Here is a 14,839-nt window from a genome sequence, read left to right as displayed (position 1 = left end):
ATTTTTTAAAATAATTTTTGTATTTTTTTCATTGTTTGCTTGTTTATTTTTCAGTGTCTTTGCTGGACTATTTCATTGAATTCTGTTTGCTCTGAGAAGCCTCTGGTGTCACTTCTCAGAGGCACAATCTTAGGCTTGTGCGCAGTCACTCTTGGATGACAGTGGTTTTATCAGGGCTGCCTTTGGCTGTGTCTTCCCCTGGTCATTGTGTGGAGTGTTGTCCCTCTGTAGGTTTCCTACCCAGCACATAGCCTCCACTAGTTCTTCTTGTTCTGTTGTTTTGAAATCATCTGGGACATATGTTGCTCTATAGCCTGACCCAATTAAATTTGCTCCCCTTTGCAAGGATAGTCTTTAAGGCCAGTTTTTGAGGTTTGTTCCAGCTGCAGAAGGGCCCTTTTTAGTTGTCTCCTTCCCCGGTTGTCTTTGGTACACTTCTAGTTGATCTAAAGTTAGCTTTTTGCTCTAATGGAGCTACCAATCTCCTCTTCATTGCTTATTACCAAATATTTGTTATGTTTGAGAGTTCATCTATGCTTGAACTTTCCCATACTTTGTTCCAAATAAAGTCAGTTCACTTGGGGAGAAATTTGGAGCCTTCTGTTATTATGGCCTGCCTTTCATTCTAGGTAAAACCTGTGTTTAACTGTTCTGCAACTGGAGTAGGAACGGTGGCCCAGGTCTCTCAGAGTGACACCCCTGCTGTATGTGCAGGTTACTGGGTGAGGTCGGAAGCCTATGGTTTTCGAAGCCTGTCTCTCTTGGTATAGAACCTCTATCATTTGAACTGCGGTGACTGAAATTGGCTTCCCATTATACTTGGCCTATCATCACTGGGGTAGAGCTTCTACCCTATGAATGGGGGCTGGGCAGAGGTGGAGATTTCCAGACATTTTAGTCGCCATTGCCTTGAATAGAGCTTTTGCAACATGGAGCTGCAGAGGATAAGAAATGTGTGCAGGCTGCCACTCTCAAGGTGATATGGTATCCTTTGACTGGATCTAGAAGAACTGGAATCCCTAAATTTTTGTCAGCACTTTCCTGAACAACTGGGCTTTTTATCCTGCTGAGTTGAGAGAGGGGAGGGATAGAGGGGGCCTTGGCTCAAATACGTATATGTGAATGTTCATATTGGATTTGTTCACAATATCTAAAAACTGAAAAAACCTCAATTGCCCATCAATTTAAGAATTCATAAACAAAATTTGGTAGATGTGCACAATGGAAAATGGAATACTACTCAATAAAAAGAATGAATTACTTATGCACGTGACAAAATGAATGACTCTCAAAATAAATCATTTTACTCAGTGACAGAAGCCTGACAAGAATACATACTGTAGGCAGATATGTGTTTATGTATATGTATATATATAATCGTATGTATATACAAACAAATTCAGATCCCTGGTTATATGGGAATGGATTTGGAAGAAGGTATGGACTAAAAGGAGGCATGATAAATCTTTTGGAGGTGATGGAAATGTTCTGTAACTTGATGTGGTGATAGTTTCAATGACATAAAACTGTCAAAACTCAAAGAATTGTACACTGTGAATGAATACAGTTTATTTCACATGAAGTATTCCTCTATAAAGTGTTTGAGAAAAAATATTGAGCAGAACTACTTATTTAGATCCAAAGAGTTGCATTTTAGAGCAATGACTCAGAAATACCTTTTATTGGACTGAAGATTTAATTTTGGCCTAAGAAACAGGAAACCAATCAAGGTAAAAGAAGATATTTATTATATAAAATTCTCAATGTTAAAAGTAGGCTAAAACCTTTTAATACAATTGTTGTTATATTGGGTGAGCAGGTGAGTGAAGATTCACCACCATAAATACATCGTTTAAATTAAGAAAACTTTATGAGTCGTTGACACTACCATCATCTATAATTGTAAATTTAAAGGGAAGTCAGCAGATGAATTTGAAGAAGTTCCTTTTGTGCATAATGTTTTAGATAAGAGTGTTATTTTGGAACTAACAGTAATGTTTTCTTAAAAAAACAGTAATTCTCAAATCAAAAAATTAATTAGATATTATTAAAATGACTTTGTCCATGACTTGTGCTGCAACTTTGATTATTTTATAAGCAGTCTTAAGCAGTCTTATAGTGTATATATCATATTTAGAGAATTATGTATATGTATGCATGTATTTATGTATATATTATTGATTCATTTATATTAACATGCTAGTTATTAAAAGTAAGGGTGGTAATCCATTCAAAGGAAAAATCATGAATGTCCCTATGTAAACCATGAAAATAAAAGAATGAAATACTTATCCAAATGTATTTTTCTATTATTTTGTTTTAAAGTAGAAGGTTAGTTCTCATGCCCTCTAGACAGCCATTCTAACTTTCTAAAAGTCTGATGAGTTTACTAATTAATAATTTCTTCTTTCATTTTTCTTTTTGCATTTTGATACAAAGTACATTACTTGTGAGAGAGACCTTAGTCTCCAGTTAATGTCTTGCAGAGGAAATGCCCACCCCTCTGGTTTCCCTCTCCATAAGAGAATTTCCCTCAGGACCCATCCCAGGTCGATTTGTTGGTTTAATTAATGGAAAAGTACAGTAAGCCAAAAAAAAGAAAAAAAGAAAGAGAGAAAGATAAGCCACAATTTTTCCTAGTATTGGTCTTCTTAGCCATTTGAGTCATGATGTGAACAATGAGGAAATGCAATCCATGTTGCAGAAAAACTTCCAGTCAAACAAAGGTTTGCTTCTTTTCATACTTTTATTTCTTCACGAATGTATTCAATTTCACGTATAGAGAGAGTTTACTAAGATAAGAAATAGTATTCATTCTTGAGACTCTCTCTCATATTTAATTTGCTTATTCTTAACACTCTACTCTTTTAGACAGCTTTAGGACATCTTTCTTTCTTTTTTTTTTCAACTTTTCTGTTGAAATCAGAAACTTGTTTATGTAAAATATAAATGTAAGGAAAACATGCATTTTTGCAGTTGATTGGCCCTGTCAGAGGTTATTTTAATCATTCTTATGTCTTCTAAAATCAATCACTCAACTATTCTGTTAACTTTTAATTTTTTCAAGAAAGTAGATATTGTAACTGGACCAAATTGATTCTAATATACTTTCATAGTCCCAGCCTGTCTTAAAAGAGTGTGAAAACTAGTGAAATTATAGCAATGGCAACAACAAAAATTAGAAGAGATATTATAAAACATTTCATAATTTACATCATATAATTTTATTATAATTGATCCATTTATATCAATTTTTATATATAGAATTATGCATTTTTATAATTATAAAATTATAAAAGACATTTCATTATTATGTGAATTTTTGAATTTTTCGTTTGTCAGTTTTCTTTTACTTTTTATGATAGATTATTGAACAGTCAACCACTATGCTGTTCAGTCTGATGACTCTCAAGAAGCCTCTTATATCTGTTTTCGCCTCAATTTCTCCATTCATAAAATGAGAATAAGAATTACTTCCTTTCTGTACCTCTCTACTGTATTTTATTTAAGGACATTTTATAGTCATAATAGCAAAAGCCTAAATAAATACAATGCAAACTTGTTTGAATAGATCTTTTTTTTTTTCTTTTGTAGATATCTTTAAATTGTCCTATGTGCCCTCTGTCTTTCATATACACAAGACTTTGTATTTCTAATTAGATTTATCTGTTCCTGAAAAGACAGAAATATCTCTGCCCAAGATAAAAGAATTCTCTGCTTGCATTCTGATCTGCAAATCCAAAGGGAACAAAAGAGAAAAAGAAGGAAGGAAGGAAGGAAGGAGGGACCAAAGACAGAAAGAATGAAGGAGGGAAAGAAGGAAGGGAGGGAAACAATAAAAATCTGATTTTATTGTGTTTAGAAAATATAAACAAGAGTAACTTCTATTTTTAGCAGATGAACAATGCCACTGAGAGTATATGTCACCATACGGAGAAAAATAATGAGAGAAATAAGGATATGAGGTTAATGGGTAAAAGGATGATGCTTTTGTTAGGATCTGGTCTTTCACCTAATATAAGAAAGACAGACACAACATTAGTATATCATTTTCTATAGTTGACAAAGAAACTAAATACTCATTAAAAAATAAAATAAGACCAACAATTAAATGGATTTTTACTCCAAATAAAATCTTAAATGGATTACAATGTCTGTGAGAAATAACCTTCCCTAAAGGAGGCGACTTTAAGCAGTCACCTAAAGGAGGCAGTAACCAGATAATAAATCAGGAAAACTTTAAAAAAGCCTTTGTTTGTTTCCAGCTGTTTTCCTAGAATCTTCATTTCTCCAAAACACACTTAGAGAGCAAATCTGCATTACATGAAAATAAGTATATCTAAAAAGGCTAACCAATCAGATTGAATTCTTCATTAGGAAAACTTTTTAAAAATAGTAATCTGTTCTGTATATTCATTGGTGTTTTGTAGGCACAATACGATATGAAATAACATTTTCTCCATGCTAGTTCCTAGTTATTTTTACTACAACAAGTATTCTGATCACTCATTTCTTTCCCTTTTACCATCACTCCAATTCCACGTATGTCTCAGCTATGAAGAGTGAGCTGAATAGGACTTACTCAGAGGTGACTGAGTTTATTCTGCTGGGGTTCAGACCCCCTCCAAAGCTACAGATCCTCCTATTCGTAGTGTTCTTGCTGCTCTGCATGGTCACTGTGGTGGGAAATATCAGCATGGTAACTGTCATTAAGGTGGACTCCAGACTTCAAATGCCTATGCATTTCTTCCTTAGAAAAGTGTCATATTTAGATCCCTGCTACTCCACAGTCATTGCTCCCAACACTTTAGCTAAGTTCTTCTTTAATGAAAAGAACATTTTTTATAACGGCTGTGTAGCCCAATTTCTCTTCTTTGCCCTGTGTGTCACAACTGAAAGCTTTCTTCTGGCTGTCATGGCATTTGATCGGTTCTTGGTCCCTTGCTCCCCCCTCCTTTACCCTGTGCACATGTCTCAGAAAGTCTGTGTTCCATTGGTGACTGGATCCTGTATCTGTAGATGCACCTACTCCATGACACAAACAGGTTTCACCTTCAGTTTGCGTTTCTGTCGAGAAAACAGATTGGACTCCTTTTTCTCTGATGTCCCAGCCCTGATCAAGATCTCATGTGCTGACAGTTTTGTGAAGGACATTGTACTGTTTATTCTCTCTGCTCTCATCACCATGACCACCACAACTGACATTCTGGTTTCCTATGCTTCTATCCTCTCCACTGTCCTGAAGATCCCCTCCACCCATGGCAGGAGTAAGACCTTCTCCACCTGTGGCCCCCAAATACCAGTGGTGAGTTCATTCTATGGGACTGTGTTCTTCATACATGCCCAGCCTGGGGCCATCTCCTCACCAGAGCAAAGCAAGATGGTAGCTGTGCTCTACACACTTATAATACCAATGCTAAACCCTCTGATATATAGTGTGAGAAACAGAGATGTGATAGGTGCTGTGAAAAGAATATTACACAGGAGATGATTCTCTCACTGATACGTGTAAAACCATTATATAATAGATAACTTTGTTTTCTAAGAGTCCTAGTTACCCTTGTTCTTGTAAAATTATTATATCAAGATATTTATATATATGGCAACAAATATTTTCTGTTTTACAAAATAATATTTCTAATAATATAGGCATAGGCATCTGTATTTTATTTGCCTAGAATATATGAAAGCATATATGTTTTCATTTTAGGATGTAATAATATTTTCATTTTGATTTTACCTTGATTAAGAAGTAAATATTAAGAACTATATAATATAATGTATATTATATAGTTATATATAATAACATATAATAATCATATAATACATTATATATGACATTATATTGTTATGTTACATTGTATAATTATACATAATTATATCATACATTATACTATTATATAGTACTTAAATTATATAATATATCATTATATCATTATATTAGATAATAATTAAAATGATATTACATCTATGTGAAGTATTCTTTAACTTTTTTAATTCTGCAAAGCAAGTAAACAGATATTTGTTTAGAAAAGATAACAACCCCATTGCAAAGGTGGCAAAATGGAATGGTAATGGTTACATGGAACACTTTTGAGTAGAGGTCCTATTTTTCCCAAAGATCCAGGTTTGTTTTCAGAGAAGTATCAGCCTTAGAGTTACTACTCCTAGAAAAAGGGAGCCTACAATATATTATTTGAGAAGTAATTCTTCATGTAGAAAATGTGTGTCATTAATATTCCACTATTTTTTACCCATTTTATTCTTAATATAAAATGACATTTTATAATAATAAAAGCTGATACATAAAGAACAGGTACTATATGCCATGTATCATTTTTATCACCACTTTCAAATGAAGAAATTGAGGTATTAGGAGAGTAGGTAACTTGGTATAGCCCAAACTCCACACTTCATTAAAATTAAAAAAAACTTCTGCTCTGCAAAAGACAATGAGAAGAGAATGAGAAGTCAAGCCACAGACTGGGAGAAAATATTTGCAAAAGACACATCTGATAAATGACTTTTACCCCAGATAATACAAAAAACTCTTAGAATTCAACAATATGAAAACAAACAACCTCATTAAAAAATAAGCCAAAGATTTTAGCCAATACCTCACCAAAGATGATATACAGATGGCAAATAAGTGCATGAAAAGATGACCCATGACATATATCATCAGGAAAATATAAATTAAAACAACAATGAGAAACCACTACGTGCATATTAGAACGGCCAAAATCTGGAACACTGACAACACCAAATGCTGACGAGGATGTGGAACAACAGGAACTCTCATTCATTACTGGCAGAATGCAAAATGGTACAGCCACTTTGGAAGACAGTTTGGTGGTTTCTTAGAAAATTGAACATACTCTTACCATTTGACCCAGCGATCATCCATTTTGGTATTTACCCAAGGGAGTTGAAAACTTATGTCAACACCTAAACCTGCACATGGATGTTTATAGCAGCTTTATTCATAATTGCACTTGGAAGCAACTAAGATATCCTTCAGTAGATGAATGGATAAATAAACCGTGGTATATCCAGACAATGGAATATTACTCAGTGTTAACAAGAAATGAGATATCAAGGCATGAAAAGGCATAAAGGAACCTTAAGTGCGTGTCGCTAAGTGAGAAAAGCCAATCTGAAAAGGCAATATATTGCATGATTCCAACTGTATGCCATCCTGGAAAAGAAAAAACTATGGAGACAGTAAAAAGATCAGTGATTTCCAGGGGTTTGAGGGGTGAGGCGTGATGAGTAGGCGGGGTACAGAGGATTTTTTAGAGCTTTGAAAATACTCTGTATTGGGGCTGGCCCTGTGGCGTAGTGGTTAAGTTCACTCGCTCCACATTTGTGGCCTGCGTTTTGCAGGTTTGGATCCTGGGCATGGACATACGATTCTTCCTCACCAAAAAAAAAAAAAGAAAATACTATGTATGGTACCATAATGATATATATATATATATAAATGTTATTATGCATTTGTCCAAATCTATAAAATGTACATCACCAAGAGTGAACCATAATGTAAACTATGGACTTGGGGTGATTGTGTCAATGTAATTTCATCAATTGTAACAAATGTACCACTCTGCTAGGGATGCTATAAATGGGGAAGGCTAGACATGTATAGGGTCTGGGGGTATATGGGAAATAATTTTAGCTTACTTTTAATTTTGTTGTGAACCTAAAACTGCTTTTAAAAATAAAGTTTTAAAAGATTAATCCCTTTATCATCCAAATTTCTAGAAATATTTGGCCTGATAGTATTTTTATAACAATTAAGGTAAAGCTTAACAGACAAAGAATATAGAGAGTAAGATATTTCATTTTCTCTGCTCACTAGGGCTTACTATCTACATGAGGACAGGAAGAGTCTGGAAAGCCACCAAAAGCTGAAAGGTACAGGGTGGGGCAGAGAGGACATTTATTAGACGGGACAATTAGACTCACTTTGGTTATGAGTATGGAAAATCCAACCTGAAATCCCAAAGGACGCTATTTTTTGCTATGGTTGGCTATAGGAAATCAAATCAAGTCATTAGTATTCATCCTCCCTCAGTTCTTTTCTTGGCTCTGCTTTTCTTTATACTGGCTTCATAGTCAAGCAAACATGCTTTATTTAATGGCCTCCTGAAAGACCCAGGTTTATTTTTTCATAGCTCTAATTATAACAGAAAGGAATATCTTCTCTAACATTTACAAAAATGTATTGAATTGAGTTTTACTGAATTGACTTTGGTTTCATGCTCAACACTGATTGGCTCCTTGTTTGTAGACAGAATAGGATCATTTGTGAAGCTTGGGATAGAAGTGTAACCTTGAGCTAATGAGGAGTCCAGAGCCCTGTTTGGCTAACTGTGGTTTATGGGCCCAGACATGAAGTCTTTCTACCAAAAACAAAAAAAAGATAAAATGATTGAGATAGAGATAGAGGGGTGTGTGTGTGTGTTTGTGTGTGTGTGTGAGAGAGAGAATATCCTGATAGCATACCGACACAATTATCTACTTTAAGACAATTTGACTCTATACCAGGTCATACAGTAAAAGTGTAAGAAGCATTCTCCAAGTATGTAATTGCCATATTAGCCAGCTTTCAAGCTTTTTAAATGGGATGTCACACATATAAAACGACAAGACGCTACAGTCCATTCCAACTGTGGCCAGAGGTAACCAGCCTGAGAACCTCTTGTTGAGCCTCCACACCCTATACCAAAACTGAAGCTGCCCCTATCTTGGCAGACCTGTAAACCACTCTTTGCTGCAAACTGGTTAGGGAGTGCTGGTACTGGACAGAACATAACCTTGGGAATCAAGCAGAAATGAATTTGAATTCTGTCTCTCTTACTGACTAGCCATGTGACTCTAGGTAGTTCACTGTAAATCTTTGAAGTTCATTTTATTCATAAGATAAAATCAGGATAATTTATGTTATAGGGTTTTGTTGTTGTTGTGCTTGTTTTGAAAATATGGACAGTATATATGGACACCTAGGATGATGCCTGGCACAGATTAGTACTCAATAAATAATAGTTCTTATTAATGATCCAAATAATATTAAATAATATTTTCTAGCCTATATCATTTAATTGCAAGTCTATAGCAGGTTGTGCTTAGGGATTTGGAAGGGAAGTCTTATTTATTAATAAAAGTGTGTCTGTGACTACTAATCCTGTGTAATGGTCCTTAGTATTACATGCAATAGTTGTAGAAATTGGGGTGTACAGGGTTTATTATTTTGTGGTACTAGTTCCAGTAAACATTACTTAAAGAAGTAAGACTTTGCGTAAAATTACTACAATTTTGGTTTTCCCTTTTTTCCCTTGTGGTTTAAAACAACTGTCTTCTTTATTGCTATAATATTAGAAAATGTAAGAAAGGGGAATGGATAATTTAATCCATTATTTCTAATGTAAATTGGGAGATAGTTGAAGAAAATCATGTAAATTGGAACATTAGCCATGTCATACACCTTTTACATAACTTTTCCCAAGCTAATTTTTATTATAAAATATTTATTATCTAAATTTATAAATATACACTGTAGAGAGAATAGTATAATGAATACCCATGAACCTATCATTCAGCTTCAACTACTATAAACATTACATTATTTTTATTTAGTCTATCTCTCCATAGTATTTTTGGAGCACAATTTTAAAACAAACAATAAATATCATATCATTTCACCCCTAAATATTACTCCATCATTTAAATTCTAGCAGATAAGTAAATTAAAACATAATTCTAATGACATTATCACACTCTATATATTTTAAGTTACCCAATCCCTTAAAAAATGCCACTTTACAGTTTATTTGGTTGTTAGTATCAATCTGAAGTCTACGTGTTTCTCTTGATGGATGCATCTCAGTTTCTTTTTAATCTAGAATAATTCCTCCTAGCATCTTTTTTTTCTATGCTTTTGGTTTGTTGAAGTAATCGGGTTATTTTAGTATAGAATATGCCACATTCAAAATTGGATAGTTGGGATTCTTATGACATCATTTAATGTGCTCATCTACACCATGTATTTCCTATAAAATGGTAGTTACACATCGATATCCGATTTCTAAATAGTTTTAAATTATACAGCTCCAATTTTTCCACAAACCTTTAAAATATATATATATGTATTTTGTGTGTGGGGGGAAGATCAGCCCTGAGCTAACATCTACCAGTCCTCCTCTTTTTGCTGAGGAAGACTGGCCCTGGGCTAACATCCGTGCCCATGTTTCTCCACTTTATACGGGACGCCGCCACCCCATGGCTTGACAAGCGGTGGGTGGGTGTGCTCCCGGGATCCGAACCCCGGGCCTCTGCATTGGAGCGTGCGCACTTAACTACTCCGCCACCAGGCTGGCCCCTCCACAAACTTTTTAAAACTAAACTTTACTTATCTATGATCACACTCTCATTACTAGTACTTGGTATAGTTAAATAAACTGATTTGATTTTCTGGTTTCTGTTATGACTATTTTTTATTTACAACTAGATTATATGCTTCTAAAGAAAAGGGCTTATGTGATTTATATTGTTGCTGCTGTTTTCCTAATAGGATATGTTACATATATGTAATAACATAAATAGATTTGTAATTAACGTTACTCTTTATTTTATACTTTCAACTTGGTCTTAAAAAATCTCAGAGTAAAATAACTGGTTATTATGATATTATAGATGTAGAATCTAAGGAACACAGTCAGTTCCAATATGAACAATGAATAGCTGGTGAGGTATCAAATGTGATCTCTCTAGGCTGCATTTTATTCTTAACCAATGTTACCTAGATGTAGTACACACATTCAATTCAGTATTTATTTACTTATATACAATAAAATATAAATATAATATACTTTTTATTACACCAACAGGGTGTGATTTTTTTTTAAATCTCAAGACAAAAATTGACATTGCTATTTTAATCTCAATTTCCCTCTTTTAAATATCTTTAATTAAAAACAATAAAGAATGTGTATCAGGACATAAAAAGCCAGGGAAAAACAAAATCCCAAAGAAGTCACATCATTTAATTGCATTGAACTTACTAATATTTTACAAAAAATCAACTATAAAAGCAAATTATACTCACATATATGTAAATAATTAACAGTCTTCATGAATTGATATACAAAATTGATTAAAATAACCTTTCAAATATTTGGTACATTTAAATGAAAGAAGAGGAGAAGAATGGGTCAAATTTGAGAATGCTTATAATGGAACAGAAAAATAAAGTTTTGATATTTTGAAAGGGAAGGCATTATTGAGAAACAAAAGATAATGTAAACATCAGGACACTTCAGAAAAAAGTGAAAGGACAAATAGGATTATCTATTAGATGGTGCAACAAGAAAGTTGGGACCTAACCCGAGCGCTTCCTTTGCAAAATTCCTTAATAGTTAAATTTCCCTTATGGACTTCATTAGGATTCTACTTGAATAAAGACAGACCTCTTTGTAGCAAGTTCTTAAATGCTTGCTTCACCTGCTGGTTCCTTAGAGTATAAATAAAGGGGTTCAAAAGTGGGGCAACGGAGGTGTTGAGAATGGCAACCCCTTTCACTAAGGATATCCTCTGTTTGACCGAGGGTTTAATGTACATAAAGATGCAGCTGCCATACGAGAGGGAGATGACAATCATGTGAGAAGAACAAGTGGAAAAAGCCTTTTTTCTCTGGTTGGCGGAAGGAATTTTTAAAATTGTCAGGGCAATATATGTGTATGATAGAATCACTAATGCCAAAGTGACCAAGAGAGTCACCAAAGCTAAGAAGAAGCTCATCATTTCCAACAAATGTGTATCTGTGCAGGAGATTTTCAGGAGAGGAGCAGTGTCACAGTAGAAATGATCAACAATATTGGAGTCACAGAAATCCAGGCGTAAGCCTAAGATGAGTCCTGGGAAAATGATGAGGAAACCAGCCATCCAAGAGCTAAGGACCAGTTGGATACAGATTTTGCTGCTCATGATGGTTGTATAATGTAGGGGCTTGCAGATGGCAACATAACGATCATAGGACATGACAGCCAGGAGATAAAATTCAGATGCACCAAGAAGGAAGGCAAAAAATAACTGAGCTGCACAGCAGTTATAGGAAATGGTTCTGTCACCTGTTGCCATGGTAACAAGCAATTTGGGGATACAGACTGTTGTATAAGAAATTTCTAGGAAGGAAAAATTTCGAAGAAAGAAATACATAGGGGTCTTGAGATGAGAATCCAGCAATGTGAGGGTAATGATAATCAAGTTGCCTGAGATGCTTAGCAAGTAGGTGAGAAGCAGGAAGACAAATAGTACAATCTTCAATCTGGGGTCCTCTGTCAATCCTACTAAGATAAACACTGTCACTATTGTACGGTTTTCCATTGTTGCCTTCTGATCTCTTTCCACTCTGGCAAAAATACTAAGAAAAAAATTATGTAAAGGTACCGATGGTAAAATATGAAGATAATGATGTCAAAATACTAGTTATTGCTATTGATTATACATACTAATGGGGCACTTTTTTGAAATGATTAATGTAAGATAAACTCTAGCCAAAGCTATTACTTTGCACACACTGAGAAAAATAAATATTTTCTAAAAATCTGATGAAATAAAAGAATATCTTATAAATCATCTTTGTATCCTGGTTTAGTTATATTTATGGTAATAAGGTGAAATGATGAACACGCGTGGGGAAAAAATCGATTTCCTCTTTTCTCAATATGTAAGGGCTAAAATGTTATATTACATACGCTCAGCCTCACTGATGACTATATAAATATCATTGCCTCAAGAAGTTGACTGTGAATGCAGTAGAGAAGCAAGATGATATATAAATATTCACGATGGTTGAAAACAGAAATCCAGCTTCAGGCTTAAGATAAACACTGGAAGTAATTCAGTATAATAACGACCAAAGCTCTGCAGTTGTTTGGCCTTTTGCCACATGTACTCAACTAACCAACATTCTTTGTCTCAGTCCTTTCTGAGTTTTTCTTTCTGTAAATGAATATAATGTGTTTTGTCCCTATTTCTGTCTCTTTATTTCTTATGCCACTCTTCACTTTTACCATCTCCTATTCCAGTATTAAATCTATATGATTGTGTAGTAATCCTGACTTGAAGAGAATTTAACTGATTCAATGTTTCTTCTGGTTATAGTTCTGAAAACGGGAAGAGAATAGTAAAATGAAATGTCAAATAATGTGAATAAAGGATCAGAGAGGGAGAAAATGGAATAGGGAAGAAGAGAAGGAAGACAAAAGAAGTAGAAAACAGGTAAACCGGTAATGAAGACGCTAAAGAGAAAAACCTACCGTTAAGGTTGGACTCTTCTTCAGAGAGATAATGATTCTATTTAGCTTTTTGCTTCCTCACTGATGTATAGACCTGGTTACAGCAAAACTGTAATTTGCTTCTACCTGGGAGAATACAGAGGAGAAACCCTAATAAATTTTACTCTGATGATCAGTCACTGGGCAAGTGTTTAGATATTGTCAGATAACACTGACTGCCCTAAAATAATATGATAAGTCAAGAGCCAGGCCAATTCAAATGAAGTTGATCACGTGGTTGAGAATTCTATAAGCTCTCACTAAGGTAAATGTCGTGAAAACTCCTAGGTATAAACATTTCATCCCTTGAGGGAAGATTTCTTCTTTGATGACTTCATTATCAATAACAAACATTTATTAAACAATTTTTATAAATCCACAGAGAATGCGTTATTATACACCGAGGAATCCAAGTATAAGATGACGTCTCGGACTATGGCAGTTTACCAGTGTATTGAGGAGAGAGGATGCTTACAGGAGTGTAACAAAGTCCAGTGTGCCATAAACTTAAGGGTAATGAAACTCATTTTTACTGTGTGGCACAGGAGACTAGGAGAGAAGATTTCTCTGGGACTTGGGGTAGTGGAGGAAGATTTATATGAGGCCATTATAAGACAGGATAGATCCTCAGCTAGACATTACAGACAGATTAGAAACTAGAATAAGACATTTTAGGTAGGATAAACAATGTAAACAAAGGTACATAAGAATGAAAACTAATGAATTGATTAAAAATTCATCAGAGAAAATAAGACACATTTTTAAAAATTAGAAAAAAATAAAGGTTGTCTCCAGAGAATATTTAAGGCTCTGGAGATTTTGGCTATTAGTGCCAAAGTATAATAACATCTTCCTAGTATTTAAACACATTTTCCCAAACCTTAAGGACAATTTCTGAGGAAACTAATTATATTCTAATGGCCAGAGTCACTTGTGTCAGTAACAGACCTGTGATCCCCACAAGTCAGAATTTTGTCAAATCAGATCTCCCTTTCCTCCTCCTCCCAACTCCCTGCATACACAATGGAACAGTGTACAATATGCATAGAGAGCTTGTTACTTTTATTTGTATTTACACTAAAAACTGAGAGGAAATTTCCCTCCCAACATCATGAACAAATTTTATTAAAAAATGGTGACATTTAGTAAATCAATTTCAGATCTTCGATAAATAAAATCACATCAGAGTAATTAAATCTAGATCTCTTAACATAAATGAAGTACTCCTAGAGTTTTAGAGAGATTTATTTTTAATAATATGTGGATATATAAATCAGTCTGCAAAATACACTAAAACTTCCAAACTATTACTCTTAATCGTATAGAACCAGAATTGTTCAGGCAAAGAATTTTGTTTATTGATGTTCATATTCCTTATATTCCTGTTGCAGGTTGAAGCACTCAGACTTTTTTTTCTCCTCCCAGGAATCATACTGAAATGTGTAATTATTTAAATGAGTTTTAACACTTGTGAACATTTTGTGATTAGCTATTTCTGGGTC

The 14,839-nt window shown here is 34.3% G+C and overlaps 2 protein-coding genes across 2 annotated transcripts; one reads left to right on the top strand and one right to left on the bottom strand.

Annotated features, from left to right (window-relative positions):
* The first annotated feature begins 4,555 nt into the window (after window positions 1-4,555).
* LOC101404094 (olfactory receptor 9S13-like) lies at window positions 4,556-5,491 on the top strand. Its single transcript, XM_004429175.1, has one exon. It carries the CDS (start codon window positions 4,556-4,558, stop codon window positions 5,489-5,491), a length of 936 nt encoding a protein of 311 aa, XP_004429232.1.
* Window positions 5,492-11,448: 5,957 nt separating this feature from the next.
* LOC101404361 (olfactory receptor 6C76-like) lies at window positions 11,449-12,390 on the bottom strand. The gene has a single exon (XM_004429176.2). It carries the CDS (start codon window positions 12,382-12,384, stop codon window positions 11,449-11,451), a length of 936 nt encoding a protein of 311 aa, XP_004429233.2. The 5' UTR covers window positions 12,385-12,390.
* Between the last annotated feature and the right edge of the window lie 2,449 nt (window positions 12,391-14,839).

The sequence above is a fragment of the Ceratotherium simum genome, chromosome 17, assembly GCF_057802395.1.
Source record: "Ceratotherium simum simum isolate JZ-2026a chromosome 17, ASM5780239v1, whole genome shotgun sequence".
NCBI lineage: Eukaryota > Metazoa > Chordata > Mammalia > Perissodactyla > Rhinocerotidae > Ceratotherium > Ceratotherium simum.
Note: the sequence above shows the minus strand (reverse complement) of the source record. Positions and strands in the feature narration are given on the sequence as shown.

Bases quoted from the DNA above. Each gene is read 5' to 3' on its own strand.
- LOC101404094 (XM_004429175.1), top strand. From the start codon at position 4,556: ATGAAGAGTGAGCTGAATAGGACTTACTCAGAGGTGACTGAGTTTATT.
- LOC101404361 (XM_004429176.2), bottom strand. From the start codon at position 12,384: ATGGAAAACCGTACAATAGTGACAGTGTTTATCTTAGTAGGATTGACA.